The 17,486-nt window shown below is 55.0% G+C and overlaps 1 protein-coding gene across 1 annotated transcript in view; it reads left to right on the forward strand.

Moving 5' to 3' along the window:
• Positions 1 to 17,486, forward strand: part of CELSR1 (cadherin EGF LAG seven-pass G-type receptor 1) — a 139,000-nt gene that overhangs the window by 79,138 nt on the left and 42,376 nt on the right. The window contains exons 5-6 of the mRNA XM_045872341.3: positions 178 to 266; positions 17,212 to 17,369. Coding sequence (XP_045728297.2) covers positions 178 to 266; positions 17,212 to 17,369 — 247 coding nt within the window. The remainder of the gene's footprint in view (positions 1 to 177; positions 267 to 17,211; positions 17,370 to 17,486) is intronic.

The raw sequence follows: 17,486 nt of genomic DNA on the forward strand, positions 1-17,486 counted from the left end.
CACGGAAGACAGCTCAGATTCCCCACATGGGGACTCACTGTACATCCGTCGATTAAAAATATTTAAAAAGCCATTCACCGCGTTATCCGCGCTGTCGGAAGAGAGCGTTTATCCAGATGTCTTATTCGTGGCCCACTAACGTGTGTTCTCTCTGGACCCCCTCCCCACCGCCCGCAGGTGAGACTACAACCACAGTGACACCCCAGGTTCCCGGGGGCGTGAGTGACGGGCGCTGGCACTCGGTGCGGGTACAATATTACAACAAGGTAGGACGGGGTGCCCCCCCACCCCTCCCGCCGGCCTGGCAGCTTTTCTGTCTCAAGTCATTTATACTCCGAAGTTTAAAAACGTCTATACTGGCTGGAAACATGACTTAGGCAATGAGCATTTGTAGAGGGTCCGTGTGCTGGGTGGGGAGACTCAGGGACCCCCAGGGATCACCCCGCGGTGGGGAAGGCGTGGAAGGCGTTCATGCATTGCGGCGACCTTGGCTCGAGCTGTTACTGGTGGCTGTGATTCTAGGCCATTTGCACGCGACTCCCAAAGCCAGAATTATCCACTCTGACGTGGACGTGACCCGAGCAAGAGTCAGGAGGGTCTTGGAGGAAAGGCTGCGAAGGTGTGGGCAGTTTGGTTTTCGTTTTATTTTGCTGTGCACGGGCTCGTGAGGAAATAAGGTTTTCATCAGGATGTTCCACTTGCCCTCGCTGTGGTTTTTGCGAGCCAGTTTTCTCTTTCCTGGGGCACTCCCGGGCGCCCCCACGGGGAGGTGAGGGACAACAGCCTGCTCCTGGGCACAGGTGGGAAGACGGTGCCCATGTCCCGGAGGGTCAGGAACCCCCGAGGACAGGGCTGTGTCTCCATAGCGTGGGGCACACTCACTCTGAGCTCAGCGACTGTTCTGTGTGCCTGGGTGCCAGTCTGCCCGCTTAGGCCCGGGGGCCCCCCAGAGCCCATGCTCTGTCAGGGAAGCAGAGAAGGCACACCTGTGACTTTTCCTTCCTGCTGAAGTGGGAGCCCACCTCCCCATGCCGGCTGAGGGCTTTCAGCTTTCCAACCGTGTCGGCCTTGGCACCCCCATCAGCGTGCCCGCACGTAGCATGTTCTGGAATCATCTGTGGATGGCCCAAGCAACTGTGTGTCACAGTTGAGCAGGGTCAGGACCCCTGATGGGGTCACCCCTACTTAGGCCGTCGCCCGCACGCAGGGAGCATCCACCAGGGGCCTGCCTGCTGGCAAATCCCCCTGCGGAGGCCCCCCCCGGAATGTTCTGGAAGAGGGAGCCTCCCGCCAAGAGACGCACAGGGGTGCATCCCTGCAGCCCGCCGTTTCCGTTCCCAGGGCCAGCCTTTCAGCAGCGCTGAGCCGCTGAGCCAGACCCTCAGCGCGGGATTAGGCTGTTCCTTTCCTGGGGCTCAGCCACTTCCTCTCTTGCCTGAGGTTATTCCATGTATGTCTTAGGCCTCCGTGATGGGGTTTGCGGGACACACTGTCGGGAAGCGTTCGGTGCACATCTGTCTCGTGGGGACAGGGCGGGCGGGAGCGTGTTGTTTCTATGTGACTCAGCGCCCCAGGCTCTTAACGTTTCCAGATGCAGTGACGTTCTTCGGCGTGGCCCGCAGCTGGGCAGGGCTCAGCAGGTCGCAGGCACGTTGGCAGGGGCGGGAGGGCTGCTGGCCCCGAGGCAGGACACCCCCGGGATAAGGGGTGAAGGTGACTCAGGAAGTGGTCCCTCAGGGCTGGTGGCTCTGCCCTGCGGACCCTTGTTCTGTGGTCCATGCTGACTGTGGTCCTACCTGCCTGGGCCCCCTCGCCTGCGCTCTGCGTACGAGACATAATTCAGGGCAGACCGGGAGGGAAGAATGGTGGAGAGTCAGAGGCCCCCTCTTGCATCACGCCCTGCGCTCTCCCACTGCCCGACTCTTGCTCACATGCCCTCCCTGGCCTCCTGTTTCTCAAGGTGTGGTCTGCTCTGCATGTCTTGCATCCTGCGGGGGAACCTACGGGGGCCCCTGCAGACCCTCCCCAGGTCTGCCCGGGCTGTCTTATCAGGCAGGGTCCTCACAGGAAACAGGGAACCCTCAAACAGGATGGTCTCAGCAGGGCTTATTCCCAAAATGGGGGGCAAGGCGTGGGGCGCCCACGGGGACTAGTGTGTGACCCCAGACGGTGGCAGCAGCAGGGCTGTGAGCACCTTCAGGCCTGGAGGAACAGGGGAGGGCAGAGCCCACAAAGGTAGAGTCGTGGAGAGAAGCCACTTACGTGGGGTAGTGACCTTCCGCGGAGGCCCTCCTGGTGGCTCACCCTGCCCTCCCTCTGATCTCCTGTTGGGCTCCCATTGGCCAAAGCCAGCCAGAAGCCAGGTGTGGTGAACCCTTGATGAGGTCCATATGGGTCGGCCTCCCGTGCAGGGAGCAGGCCAAAGTCCATTTACTTTTTCTCTGCTTAATAACGTTGTAGACGAGAGGGTCTTTTGGTGTCATTTGCCTTCCACGAAGGGAAGACGCATGAGAGTTGGGCTTTTTCCTGGGAAGGTGTTTTTGAAAGCAGACACTTTGCACAAACATGTTGGACTTCGTCAAGCACGGCAGAGCCCCTCCCATGCCCCCCTGCTGAGGTTTGGGGCTGATCTGGAGGATTTGTGATCTGACTCTGTCGCAGACGTGCATTTTTTCTGAGGCTATTTTGCAGGATAAACATTTGCATCACCCACGTGCAGAAGCGTGAGCATACCCGATGGGGAAGGTTATGCCTTTCCCACTTGGAACTCAGGCTTGGTTGCAGGGCGGCCGGGGGATGGGGAGAAGCACGCTCCCTATGGAAACGGCTCTCATGTGGGCATCTCGTCTCTTTGCTCTTCCTGGAGAGAACTCTGTGAAAGGGGGTCTCTCACTTCCTGAGCACCTGCTCTGTGCCTGGGGCTGCTCTCATGCTGGGCATCTGCAGGGGTCCTGTGGAGGCCCCTCGCTTTGCTCCAGCATCTCTCAGCCCGGGGCTGGGGGCATAGACACGTCATCAAGGGGATGTTTAGTAAGATCCTGGGGAAACACGGATGGCTCGTGTCTCCCTCTCCTGTGGCATCGGGGAGTGTCTACCCACGCCAGCCATGCCCACTAGGAGTCTGCAGGGCGACCTCCCGGCCGCTGGGCAGACACGGACCTTGCAGGGCATGGGGCTCGGAGAGAGGGGGCTGCTGGAGGTGGTGTGTAAGGCAGGGCCACATCGGCTGGGGATTTGGATGTTGGGCGAAGAAGGGACTTAGGGGGAAGTGAGGTGTGTTAGGCAGGTGTCTCCACCTCGGCACTGTTGACACCTCTCAGTGGTGGCTCATTCTTTGTTCCACGGGCCTGTAGGGTGCTGAGCAGTGTCCCTGGCTTCTGTCCGTTAGCGCCAGCAGCACCCCCCAGTTGTGACAACCAGAATTATCTCCCATCATTGTCATGTGTCCCCAGAGGCCTCAGCAGGGGACACTGCTGCTTTGACCGGCCACACGTGCCTGGACGAGGTGGTAGAGCCCCTCGTGGCTGGGCTGGCTGCGTGAGCCTTGGTGGGCTTGCTCTTCGGGCTCAGGGCCATTCTGGGATGATGTGCGCTGCCTTTGGTAAGCGCTGGAAATGTTTTCATAAAGACAGGAGAGGTCCGGCTGAGGCTGAATGGAAACTCTCCCCTCCAGCATCAGTGTCCTCTGCTTCTAATAGGGCGGAACATCCAAATGCCTGAGGTTTCCATGACCTTGGGGAAAGGGGCCACCCAGAGCAGGGGTCGTTTGGAACTACTCTGCCCAGCCACACTTCCGACCCTGTGTTTCTTCAAGTCACTCCTAACCTTGTGGGTCTGACCTCACATTAGAACGCCAGGTGTCCTGAGGGAAGTGGGTGATGTGCGGGCCAATGCAGAATAATGGCCCCACACGCCGCACTCTGGGGTCGGACGGGGGAGGGGGGTCTCCCTCTGCTTTGCTGAATGTTCCAGAAAACTCAAGGGCTTCAGAGTGATAGGCGTGTACTTCTTTCCAAAACTGCGCAAATGGCAGCATTTGTAATTGTTGTTTTTTATAGGCGGGGATGCATCGTTCTCTTGTAGAGCCCAGCCTACAGAAACTGAGGAGTTATTCAGTAGGAAGGAGGGTCGTTCATGCAGCACAATGTCACACGGCCATGAAAAGTGATGAGGTCGTGCTCTGTTTGCTGATGTGGAAAGATCTCTAAGAATGTTGTTCATCGGTTTAACAAGCACACTGAAGACCAGGTCGTAGACCGTACACTTTTTTTTTTTAAGATTTATTTATTTATTTGAGAGAGAGAGCACATGCACGTGGGAGAGCATGAGCAGGGGGAGGGGCAGAGGGAGAGGGAGAGAGAGAGAATCCCAGGCAGACTCCCTGCTGAGCACAGAGCCCCACTCAGGGCTCAGTCTCACAGCCCTGAGATCATGACCTGAGCCAAAATCAAGAGTCGGATGCTTAACTGACTCAGCCACACAAGCACCCCGGACCATATACGTTTTAATTTCAAATTGCAAACTTTCAGAAAAGTTGCAAAATTAAAACAAGAACTCCTATTCCCTTTGCCTAGATGCCCAATTGTTGACATTTTTCCACTTTCGCTTTATTATTCTCTATCCCTCACCCCCCCCCCCCCCCATGCATCCTGCTCCTATTGCACCTGCTGGTCTGAGCACCCTCAGTGGTCACACCTGTGTCCGGTGTCTCTGTGCTGAATGTTGGCTGTGTTCTAATTCCATCAAGCTCTCCACATGTATTGGTTGGTTTTCTGCTGTACAAGGAGTTCTCTCTTCTTTCTGTGTATTTATATTACTATGGTTTCGCAAATTCCTGTTTTATTCAATGGACCATAATCTATTGCTTTCTTTTTTTTTTTTTTTAAAGATTTTATTTATTTATTTGACAGAGAGACAAAGAGAGACACAGTGAGAGGGGGAACACAAGCAGGGGGAGAGGGAGAAGCAGGCTCCCCGCAGAGCAGGGAGCCCGATGTGGGGCTCGATCCCAGGACCCTGGGATCATGACCTGAGCCGAAGGCACCCGCTTAACGACTGAGCCACCCAGGTGCCCCTATTGCTTTCATTAATTTGATGTTCAGATTGTTTCCTGTTTGGCCCATATCTCAGATTTGGCTAAAGGGTGTAAGTGCTAGCCGTATATAGCTCTGGCCTTTTGGCACCCCCATTGTTTTTATTAGCAGTCCTTTGCTTTTTGGCAGAAAAAGATATTCCAGGCTTATTTTGTACTTTTTCTGCCCCAGCCCTGGAATCAGTCATTTACTCACAGAACTCTGGATTCTTTTTGCAAAGAATGGCATTTAGAAAACAAAATCCAGGTGCCAAGCGTTCTTGCCACTGCTGGGGCGTCTCAGTCACCGTCTCACTCACCTTCTCACTCACCAGGCAGAACTAGAACATGTATGTGTGTGTAGGTGTGTATGCACAGACATGTACGTGCATTCCGAAGTTCCTATTTGTTTTGTCCCTACTTCTTGAAGTCCTTGAATTCCATCCCAACACGACAGAGTCAATCTAGTTTTTCCTGTTTCATGTTTGTAACTCTTTTCTCTCAGTGAGAAACCTGTTCCCATTATCCTCAATATGGCTATTTATTTTCTCACTCCACTGTTATTTAAACGACGTGCTGACCCACTGAGCCGCTGGCTTGCAAGCTGCTCCCTCCTTGGGCCTGACTCTACCACTGACTCCAGCAGGTGCTAGGAACAAGGGCCTTTAACAGAGATTTGGCTGATGTAGTAAATTATTGAGAAAATAGAGGAAGGAAAGAAGGAAGGGAGTTTGCTTAAAATTTGTTATAAATTTAGAGGCAATGAAAATACAAAATACCAGAATACGTGTGATGTAGCTAAAGCATTGCCGAGAGGAAGAATCATAGCACTAAAAACACTATGAGGAAGAAAAGGAAAGTCTCAAATCAGTAATCTAAGCTTCCACCTTAAGAGCTTCTAAAAATAAGAGCAAAATATACTCGAAGCAGGTAAGCAAAAGAAGGAAATAATAAAGATAAGAGTAGAAACCAGAGGAGTTGAAAACTGAAAAGTAATACAGAAAATCGATCAAATAGCTTTGGAAAGATCAACAACACTGGTAAACTTCTAGCAAGACTGAGGGAAAAAGAAAGACAACACAGTTCCCACTGTGAGGAATAAAACAGGACATCAGTACAGACCCTGCGGACACCGTGGGTAGCGGAGGAATTTCAAACACAACTCTGCCTATGTGCATTTAAGGCCAGATGGAACGGTCCAATTTCTCAAAAACACAAGCCGCCACAACCCACCCAATATGCAATAAATAATTGAATGACCACATTGCTGTTAAGGAAATGGCATTTGTAATTTAAAAACTCCCTCAAATGAGCTCTCCAGGCCCAGTTGGTATCACTGGAGAATTCTGCCAAATGTTTAAAGAATGACATCAGGGGCTCCTGGGTGGCTCAGTCGTTAAGCGTCTGCCTTAGGCTCAGGTCATGATCCCAGGATCCTGGGATCAAGCCCCGCATCGGGCTCCCTGCTCCATGGGAAGCCTGCTTCTCTCTCTCCCACTCCCCCTGCTTGTGTTCCCTCTCTCGCTGTCTCTCTCTCTGTCAAATAAATAAATAAAATCTTTAAAAAAAATAATAAAAAATAAAAAAAATAATGACATCAATTCTAAATGGTCCCTTCCAGAAAAATAGAAGAGGAGGGGATGCTTCCCAGGTCTCTGGGATGTTCGTAGTACCCCGATAGGAAAACCAGATGAAGAAGGAAACCAGAGGCTCGTGTCCCTCGTGACTCGGTGTAGCTCATGTCCCCACGGAGGTCTGCACACGGGTGTTCATGGCAGCCCCAGACTGGAAACAACCCAGTGGCCTTGGTGGGTGAATGGTGAGGCGGACTGTGGTGCGTCCCTCCCACGGAAGGTGGGCTGTGACTCAGGGTACTCCCGGCAGAGACATACGCCAAGTGACAAAAGCCGGCCTCGCCAGCTTATGTACCGATGATTCCATTTATAAAACATTCATTAGATGTCGAAAGGACAGAATTGGAGAAGAGATTAGTGGTTTTCCGGGGTCGAGGTGAGGGCAGGAGGGAAGCAGGCGTGGCTGTGGGAGGACAGCAGGTGGGGTCCCCGGGGCGATGGAATGTTTTCTGTCCTGCCGTGTCGGTGTCCACACCACGCTCTAACACCTGTAACGCTCTTACCATTTTGCAGGATGTTTACCATTGGGGGAAACTGGGGAAGGGCACATGGCATCTCTGTTACTGTTGACAATCGCATGCACATCTAAAATGATCTCAAAATTAAAGGCTTCATTAGTGGAACTTTGCAAGATAGATAAATAGGTGCTGGCATATGCATATTTTTTTTCTGAGGGGTACCCTCCCCTGCCCCCCCCAAGAAACCCCATATCCATCAACAGCATGTGTCAGAGACCTTCTGCTATAGGTCATAAACCACCCCAAAGTGTGGTGTATTAAAATGTCAGATACTTATTATTTCTTGGGATTCTGTGACAGAAGCATGGTGGCTTTTTGTTGTCAACAGTCTACCACGTGGTGGACGAGTCTGGGGAGAAAGATGATGAAAGGGACGTCTCTTGTGTTCATTTTGTACCTTTCTGTGATGTTTTTTGGGTCTTCTGTTTTCCCACGAGTGCTGCAGAAGTTACCTGGGTGATGGGGCTATGAACCAGGCTTTTTTAACATTTAGGTAAACTTTTGCCAAGGACGTCAAGGCTTTGGGGGAAAGGAGGGGCCAGGCTGTTGTCCCTGCCTCAGCACCGGGGGTCACACCGGCTTTGCTTCGCCCACTGACACGGAGCCGCATGATTCACCGCTCGGCAGCTTCGCCCGGTTCAGCACGAGCCTCCAGTCCGGAGCGCGAGTGCTTTTGTCTCTCTCCCGCCGCATTTCCGCGGAGGCAGCCAGTTTCTCCAGGACTGGAATGGCCTCTGTTGCATCTGTGCCCATGGGTAGTCCATAAATACCGACTGTCAGGGCTCTCGAGACCGAATCGGAGGGCCATGTCTGCCACTGCTTTATCTTGGGCCTGGAAGGTCCGGTGCCTCCCTGGGAACCCAACGGGCAGAGAGAAAAGCCTGATGAGCCGCCTCTGGGGGGGTCCGGGCCAGCCGTCCCCGAGAGAGACGAGGGCCCCAGCCTGTGGGCGGCCCAGGGGCTGGAACTCACATACTTCCTCTCCAAAACATGACCTCATCAGATGGTAGACAGTCACCTGGTGTGGAAACATAATTATTGCCTGGGACTCACGCAGCCCCACCCTGGGGCCTTTGTGTCCCACGGCCTGGTGTGGAAAGTCAGCCTCGGGCCTGGGCTCCCGGTCTGGCACTGGTCACTGTTCTGCACCTGCCGCCTGTTTCACACCCCCATCCCTCCCAGCTTTCCCGAGAGGCCCCTCCCCGCACCAGGCTCGCTGCCTTTGCTTGCCTCTGCCCCCACCCCCGGGGAATGAGGACATTTACTGACCAGGGTCCTCATGTCCACCCTTGGAGGAGGAAACCGAGGCCCAGAGAAAGGCCATGGGGGCCAGCGGTGGGCCGAGCCAGGGTCTAGTGGTTCTCGCCCACTCGTGGGCTCCGCGGATCCAAGGGCTACACGGATTCCCAGACCCTGGCGTTTGTGGGCGGCCTGGAGGAGCCAGGGGCCTGGGGGGTCTCTGCTGCTGTCCAGACTCTGGGGACTGAGAGGGGCCTGTTAGGGTCCCCGCGGGAGCAGGCAAGGCTTTGCAGGAGTGTGTGTGTGTATGGCGTGAGCACGTGTGCATGTGCATGCTAGTGAATGTGTGTACTCACACACGTGTGAGTACATGTGTGTAAGTGTGCACATCTCTTATAAGCCTTTCTCCCTTTGTCTAGGAGGCTTTTTGAAAAGGTGACCGTGGCCTGTAAACCCGTGCAGGCAGGAGTGACTGTTGTTGCCAGGAGCTGTCTGTCCTCTCTGTCCTGGGAGGGGTGGGTTGAGCGCAGAGCCCACCTTGGCCCCAGGAGCCCCTCCCAGGCGCCAGGGCCCTGTGCCTGGGACCCCGCGGGCTACTGCTCAGGGTACTCCCTGCCCCACCTCTCGTCCGGTGGGAAGTAGCTGACCGTCAGATCTGTAGACCCCACCAGTGGAGGGATGTGAGCTTCTCATCTGGTGCCTGAAGGTCCCCCCAGTTTGCGTCGAGTAAAGCCCCCAAGAGAAGGATCATTACCCCAACTTTCCAAGAAGTTGCTGTTTAAACATCAGGAACCCCTATTTTGAGCCCCTCATTTGTCATTGGAGAAAAGACCCCCTCGGAGCAAATCTGCATAAACTCCCTGGTTCCCAGAAACCCGGGGAGCCTGCTGGCCGAGCTGGCCACAGAGGGGGGACCTGACCCCCGCCAGTAGGGACGGCAATGGAGGCTCCTGGCCCCACACAGACCCTGGGAGCTTTTGTCTGGTGAAGGACCGGGCCGGTGAGGGGCTGGCACCATGCCCTGTGGATCTCGTCCAGAACAGAAGTTACCCCCACGGAGATCACTGGGGCCTGCAGGAGATGCTTATTAGTATCCAGGGCCGAGCACACAGGCTTTCCAGCCCTTGGCCCCGACGGACCCCCGTCATATACGTCCACCAGAAGAGCACAGGGCCCCTGTTTTATCTGTGGCTGGGATCGTTTGTGAACTAGGCTTGGCCACCTAAGGGGTCGTTAGGTCCACCTTGGCCTGAGATTTTTTTTTTTTTTAAGAAACTCTAGAGTGAGCACTTGGTTCTGACCCTGGTTGAAAATCTTCTCTTTTTAATGCCCCCAAACACGGAGCATCTGTTGGCACCATACAGCATTTTGTGGGGCCGCTCTGGAGAAGAACAGGGGCTTCCCTGAAGACGCGGTTATGTGCAAGGTGCGAATTGCTCCTTTTTTCTTTAAAGACGTAAAAAGAATTTTTTCTTTTTTAACTACAAGAAAATATTAGGCCAGCAACAATACAGGGAGAACAGCCATTTGCGCTTTTTTTTTTTTCTGGCTTTTCATCCCATCTTTTTAGCAACCACACGGCCAGCAGCAAGCTTTTGTGGGACGTTCCCCTCACGCCCGGGTGCGATGCCAAGCCCTTCACATTCATTCTGCATTTCATCCTACAAGGGAGGTGCTATTTTTACCCGTTTTACAGATGAGTGTGCCGGGCACGGAAGTCAGGTGACTTTGCTCTGTGGGGTCAGGATGTGAGCTCTTGGCCTCCGGGAGGCGATGCTCATCGGAGGCTGTGGACGTGCTGTCCTGTGCCCCCTGCCAGCCTTAAGCCCTCACGGCTGGGCCTCACGTTGGCGTGAGACCGGCTTCAGGCACTCTGCAAAGGGGCTCAGATCCACTTTTCTGTTTTGTTCCCAAAGGACCCTAAAGGTGGTAGCCATGAACTTTTCCAGTGTCTGGAAGAGGCCACCCAGGCGCCAGGTGGTAAGCACCCTGCCCCCGGCCACGAGTGGGTGAGGGAGCCGGGAGCACCTGCCCGCTCCTCAGCCGCACCTGTGCGCAGGGACTTGGCGTGTCTCCTGCGTGAGGATACGCAACTGTCTGCCCCACCTGGTGGCCAGCAAGTGGCCTTGCCTGAGGGCCCAGTCAGGCTGGCGGGCAGCCGTTTGCTCCTGCCCCCTAAGGGGGATGCTGTGTCCTCAGGACAGGTTTCTAACGTCTTTACAGAAAAACAATCAAGAAAGGTCTGGGCTTTTTTTTTTTTTTTTTAAGATTTTATTTATTTATTTGAGAGAGAGAGAATGAGAGACAGCACGAGAGGGAAGAGGGCAGAGGGAGAAGCAGACCCCCCGCCGAGCAGGGAGCCCGATGCGGGACTCGATCCCGGGACTCCAGGATCATGACCTGAGCCGAAGGCAGTCGCTCAACCAACTGAGCCACCCAGGCGCCCCGGTCTGGGCTTTTTTATCCTTAATGTTAAGCTTGAGAAGTAAATACTTTCACAACTTAATTTTGAGGAGCTTCTGCTGGCAACTGAGTTGACTTTTTACCCCAGCCGCCTGACTGCAAATGCAGGTGACGTGGGACAAGGGAATGAGCTGTTGTCCAGAACCGTCTCCAGGCCTGGGCTGTGGGCACCAGCTCCACACGGAGGAAGGGGCAGCCGGGTTCTCGGTGAGCAAGCCATTTTGTCCTCATGGAGACACAGAATCGCGTGCCAAGTTCCGAAGACGCCTGGCCAGTTTCACGGCCTTGGGGAAGCCTGTCTAGTCCGTGTAACTCTTGGGTTCCTCCCGTGTTTACTGTGTGGCAGATCCGGAGTGCAGGTGAGCCTGACATGCATGGCGTCCATGCATTGAGTCTGATGTGACCAAGCCTTGTTGTGGGATCCAATATGAGCGGGCAGGTGGGGTTCCTGCAGCAGGGACTTGCTTTGGGGGGGATGGGGAAAGCAAGGCAAGTCAGGACGAGAAAAATCAAGTAGCCTGAGGTGCCTGGGGGGCTCTGTCAGTTAAGCATCTGCCTTCGGCTCAGGTCATGATCTCAGGGTGCTGGGATGGAGCCCATGTCGGGCTCCCTGCTCAGTGGGGAGCCTGCTTCTCCCTCTCCCTCTGCTGTGCTCTCGCTCTCTGTGTCAAATAAATAAAATCTTAAAAAAAAAAAAAAAAAGTAAAAGAAAAATCAAGTAGCCCAAGTGCCTCGAGAAGAATCAGAAGGGGTGAGGTGATAGCAAGTGGTTGGGCCTTGAGGTTAAACCCCCCATGTTCCCTAACCTGTCTTTCCTATGTTCCTTCTCTGCCCCTCTCATGTGTGGTGCTGGGGGTGAATCCCTGCAAATGAGGATGTAGACTCGTCAGCACCTCACTGTCCTGGGGTCCAAAGCACCTGTGTGCAGGCTTGCCTGGGGAACAGGGATCCTGCCTGGAGGGCAAGAGGGAGTCCACACCCATGTGGTACAGGTGGGGAAACTGAGGCTCAGAGAGAGTGGTTTCCAGCTAGACCGTGTCCTGCTACCTTCCTACCAGCGTGGGCACTCCATGCAGGCCCGCTTTGGGCCTCCCGGGAGTCAGCATCTTGGTCCTGTGTTTGAGTTCCCCCAGTGTCGCATTGGAGGCTCCTTAGGAATTTGGTGTGGATCCTGGAAGCACGTGTGCATCTGGATGTTACTCTCATGACCCCATCTTCCAATTTGCTTCAATGCCTGCTTCCCGGGGAGGGCTGGTCACCTCTGTGCCAGGACTGGCGGAGTCTGGCCCACGTTTCCTGCCCCTCGGGCCCTGTTCAGCAGACCCTCACGTCTGGTCTGAGCCTCACTGCGTGTGAGAAGTGACAGTTCGGTACATGTTCAAGGCTGCATTTTGACTCCTTATGACATTCCCAAAGTCCAGCCGTGTGTGAATTCTTTGATGTGAATTTTGGTTCATCATTTCTGACACAAAGCATGAATCCATTTATTTCCCAAGACTTGCTGCTCCTGGTGTCTGGTTTCGAGGCACCCCCACTCTGCCTTCCCCCCCGCATCCAGCGTTTGAAACCGAACCCCATCAGCCTCCCTGATGAGGAATTGTTTGCAGCAGGGTAAAAGGCTGTAGAAATGTGAGTACTTCGTAAGGACCAAACGCTTTTGTGCACACAAGAAAATCTCCACCAGCTGCTTGAGAGCATCTGAATGGAGGCACACGGGGAGGGTCTGCACGTAGAGAAGAAAATAAATTGAAGGAAAATAGAAAGGGACAGACCCTAAGTGATGACCTCTGAGGGACTTACGGAGAATCAGGAACCTGGATTTGCACAGAGTTGCAAAGCTTTTTGCTTTTGGGTCCCCCCCAAAGCACATGGCAGCCCTCTTGGTTTTCTCACTTGGCGGCAGGGGTGAGCATGGTGGGGTCTGTCCTTGCTGGCCCCGCTCCACCTGCCCCGTGGCAGGCTCTGCTCAGGAGGGGTGCAGGCCTCACCATCTGCAGGCCCTGCTGGCTGGCTCATGCCTCTGGTTTTGCCTGCTTTGCCTGGACCCTGAGTGCCCAGGCCTGGCTGCTGCAGGCATGGGGCCCCCCGGGGCCTGGCTGGCCCCCCGGCCAGGCAAGCCGAGCCCAAGGGAAAGAGAGGCAGGGACACCAGCCTTCGCCCTGCCTGTGTCCAGCCCCCTTCTAACGTGAGCATTGTTGCCACGTGACCTCTTTACTTCCCGTGTCTTTTTCTTGGTGCAAAGGCATGGCAGATGTTCACAGTTCCTAAGAGTATTAGAGACCGTTTGTTTTGTCTCGTTCTTTATCTTGTTCTGTGTGTCCATGCTGGCGGCGCTCCAGCGAGCTCTCTCTCTCTCATTCGCCCGTGCCAAGTCCCCGCATCTGCGCTCCGAATGAGCGGCTTAAACCGCTCTCTCTTCTTCAAACACGAGAGGTGGACACGCAGAGGTAAGCCGGGGGCTGCCACGGTCCTCCGATTTCTGCCCCGCGGGGGGTTCCTTCTATGTGCTGGCCGTGCGGGGGAAGACGCGCTTTGTCTTCCCTCGGAAAGAACACATGACCTGAGCCCAAATCCAGTGCACCTGCCCATGCGTTCACCTCGCTTCTCCGACCTGACCCGGGCTGTTTGCGCAGCGACCTGCACACCTCCCACCCTGATGGAGAGCTTTCACTCTCTTCCCGCGTTTTATTGCTGGTGATGGTCTTGACACGAAGGCCTCGTGGTGCATTTTATCCCCACTTTCCGATCAAAATGGGAGGGAGCTTCCCAGCGGTTATCCAGTAGACTGTGGCCACAGGGGTCGAGGAGGGCGGATGCCCATCCAGACAACCGCAATTCACATCACGCAAAAGGAACCGTTGTAAAGTGAACAACTCTGCCATTTAGCGCATTCACAACATGGTGAACCTTCCCCCCCCATCTAGGTCAGAGATCTTTCCAGCACCCTAAGAGGAGACTCTGTACCCACTAGCGCTCCTCCCGATCTACCCCCACCCCAGGACCCAAAACCACCAGGCTGCTTTCTGTCTATGGATCTGCGTTCCTGGACGTTTCACATAAATTGAATCCTGCAACACGGGACCTTTTGTATCCGGCTGCTTTCACTTAGCGTCACGTTCTGGAGGCTCATCCATACTGTGTCAGCTGTCGCCGCTCCATCCCTTTTAAAGGCTGGATCGTAATTCCATGGAATGGAGAGGCCACATTTTGTTCACCATCCTGCACACGGACATTTGGGTGGTTTCCACCTTTTCGCTATCGAGAACGACGCTGCTGTGAACATCGTGAGCAGGTTTTTGCGGGAGTCCCTGTTTTCAGCTTCTCGGGTTTGTTCCCAGCACGGGAGCTGCCAGGTCCTGCCGTGACTCTTAGAGGAGCCCCCCCGATGCATCCCCAGGCCCCCGCGCATGCCTCTCCCCACACGTCCCTCGTGTTCTCCTGCTGTGGCTGACCACACGGTGGCTGTCGGCGCGTGAGGCGGGCGTGGCAAGTCGCTGTCCCGCGTGCTACGTGTTCTGGGGCAGCCTGAGAAGGGGTGGGACAGTGGGCTGCTCTGTGGGGCAGGGGTCCCCCCGGATACTTCACGGTGTCTGTCCTGCTGGTCCTTTTCGTTCCTCATCTGAGAATGTTGCTCTCTCGGCCAGAAGGGCTATCGCTTGACCTGACCGCCCGTGGGTGCGGGGGCAGGAATCGAGAAGCGGGTGTTGGATGATGTTGAGCAGACGCTGTGTGTTCTCCCGAAAGCCGACTGGCTGGTTTGATGATGTGTCGCTAGGCTCTGACGTCTGTCTTCACAGTGGGCTGTCTCCAGCCAGCAAGTGCTACTCTCAATTCAAATGTGGTGTTCACGGGGGCCCTTGCCTCCCGTCCTCCCTCCCTCGCCGCAGTGCTTGGATCCCAGGACCCTGGCCCGTTGACTGCGAGCAGCAGTTTATAACAATTGCAGTCTTGCTAACAGCAGCTCTGCTTCATTAGAGCTTTCCAAGGGTAAACGCTGTTGACGTCTTCTGAGAAGGCTCCCACCCAGCCCAAAAATGCAAATTATAAGTTGTAAAGATAATGCGGGGCTCGCATAGCCCGGGGGACGGTTCTTCCCCCAGGATGGCGCCTAGCACTTAGGTAGCCCATAATAGGCACTTGTACATGTTTTTCCAAAGCAGGCTGCAGTAACAGAGGGAGAAAACGGATGATTTTTTATACTCATCTAACTGTTGCTTAACCGAAGGTGAAATCTTTGAGGATATAGTTTATCAGATCTTGTGATCTCATCAGCTGATATAAAAGAAAATGAAGAAGATGATCCAGGAACCAGGGTACGGGGTCACGTGGTAAAAGCCTTCCTTGGATTTACCAAAGAAGGGTTCCCAGGAAAATCATGTGCCTTATATTAATGTCACTTTTGAAGTCCCTGTAACATAGAGAGGACAGGTATTCTAATATGAAATCCTTCTCTTGTGGGCAGAGAAACTGAGGTTCAGTGATGGGCCTTGTCCATTCAGATGGTTGGCCAAGAGGGAGTGGAAGGCTCAGCTGAGGTCACCAGGTACAGTGGTGTAGGCTGTGCACTGCACAATTCGGGGGGAGGGGGACACCACCAGGGTGAATGGGGTAGCCCCTGGCATCACACAGTTTGGCCACCTGGCTGAGCTCCTGTTACCAGCAGCTCCTTGTCCTGCCTTCCAGCCCAGTGTCCTCGATCGAGTGGATACTTCTTTACTCCTCTGAAAACCTGAAGATTTCTTTTTAAATGAATTGTGAAGTTGTTATTTCCCTATTAAAAAAGACATGGAGTTGATTTAATTAAAATTCTCTGTATTTTTACAACTCCCTGTTTCCAATACCATTATAAAGAAGCATAAAATTGCAGCATCTTTTAAACTCAGGCAGACCCCAGAGCTCTTGTGTGGGGGCACTGAGTCTTGTTTTTAGGGGCAAGGGGAAGGGCTGCTGGGCCCGGGAGAGTGTGTCCTCTGTGGGGAGGAAGGAGCCCTGTGTGCCGTGAGCTGATTGTGAGGCTCGGTGGTGGTTTACACACACCATTGGGGTTAATCCAGGCCACCCCAGGGCAGGCAGGTCTTGTCGTCATCCAGGTTGGACTGATGGGGACGGTAGTTCAGCCACCTGGCCCAGCCCGAGCCAGCTCTCTGGCCACCTGCTCCGTTTCTGGAACTTCGAGACCTGCATGCGTACATTGTGTGGTGGCATGAGCAGGCTCCCAGGCTCGTGCCGGAAGCATGGCTGAGGGCTGTGTGGGTGCACGTGTTCGGGTCCTTAAGGGGCAGGCCAGGAGACTGGCACGGGGGGTGCCCAGGGACAGGGGCCGGGCTGCCTGGTGTTACTGTCATTGGACACTAACCACGGCCTCCTTGAGAAGGGAACGTGCTTCTTAAGAAGTGAGCCAGCCCTACCCAAAGCCACCAGTTCCAGGGTGCTGGGTGGGGAGACTGTGTGCGTGAGGCCCTCCGGGACAGCCCAGGGGGAAGAAGCTCGAGGCAAGTGGGGCTTGGTCTTGGGGCAGGAAGGGTGGTTGGCTTCAGGCCAGTAAAGGGCATGGGAGGGTCATCCCAGGATGAGGAAAGGCCTGGGTCCAGGAGTGACTGAGAGCCGCCGGGGGTCCACACTGTAGGAACGCGGAGGGGTGAGCCAGACCCTGGTCAGGAGGTGTGCGGCTGAGGGTCCAGTCAACGCTTGGGCTCCCAGGCAGAATGTTCGGAAGGAGGCATCTCAACACTTTGGTCTTGGCTGCTATAACAAAATACCACAAACTGGGTGGCTTAGGCCACCAGAAATTTGTTCCGTCACGATTATGGAGGCCGGAAGTCCAGGATCAAGGTGTCAGCAGGGCCGAGCTCCGTCCGAGGCTCCAGGGGAGGGGCCCTCCTTGTCTCTCCAGATGCGGGTGGTGCCGGCAGCCCCTGGTGCTCCTTGGCCTGGCGCACCGCACTCTGTCTGCCTCCATCGATCACCACATGGCCCTGTCCCTGTGGCTCTGTGTCTGGGCCTTGTAAGGTCCCCAGTCACATGGGACCAGAGTCCACCCTCCTGTAGTGTGACCTCGTCTCAGCTAATTATACCTGCAGACCGTTCATTTCCCTGGAAGGGCGCATTCCGAGGTTCTGGGAAGAACATACATCTTAGGGGTACCCGGTGCAGCTGCTTTGGGGAGCTAATTTAAAACAAGGCTGTCCACACGTGGTTTCCCATGTCCTCAAAGCCCGTGGGTGAGCGGCACGTGCCCGCTGGTGGGAGCACACGCTCACGCCTTCTGTGCTTTCTCTTCCCACAGCCCAACATCGGCCGCCTGGGCCTGCCCCACGGGCCATCTGGAGAGAAGGTGGCCGTGGTGACCGTGGACGACTGTGACACGGCCGTGGCCGTGCGCTTCGGCAGCCTCGTCGGGAACTACAGCTGCGCTGCCCAGGGCACACAGAGCGGCCCCAAGAAGTGAGCATCTCGGGAGGGGGCAGGCCTAGGCGGCCCCCCCATGACTGCTCCTCCCCAACAGGGCCGTCCAGGGCAGGACCCCGATGCAGGGCCCCTTGGGCCCAGCACCCTGGCAGC

The sequence above is a fragment of the Mirounga angustirostris genome, unplaced genomic scaffold (genome assembly GCF_029215605.1).
Source record: "Mirounga angustirostris isolate CCGP_5_RB_7025 unplaced genomic scaffold, mMirAng1.0.hap1 SCAF_5, whole genome shotgun sequence".
NCBI classification, from domain to species: domain Eukaryota; kingdom Metazoa; phylum Chordata; class Mammalia; order Carnivora; family Phocidae; genus Mirounga; species Mirounga angustirostris.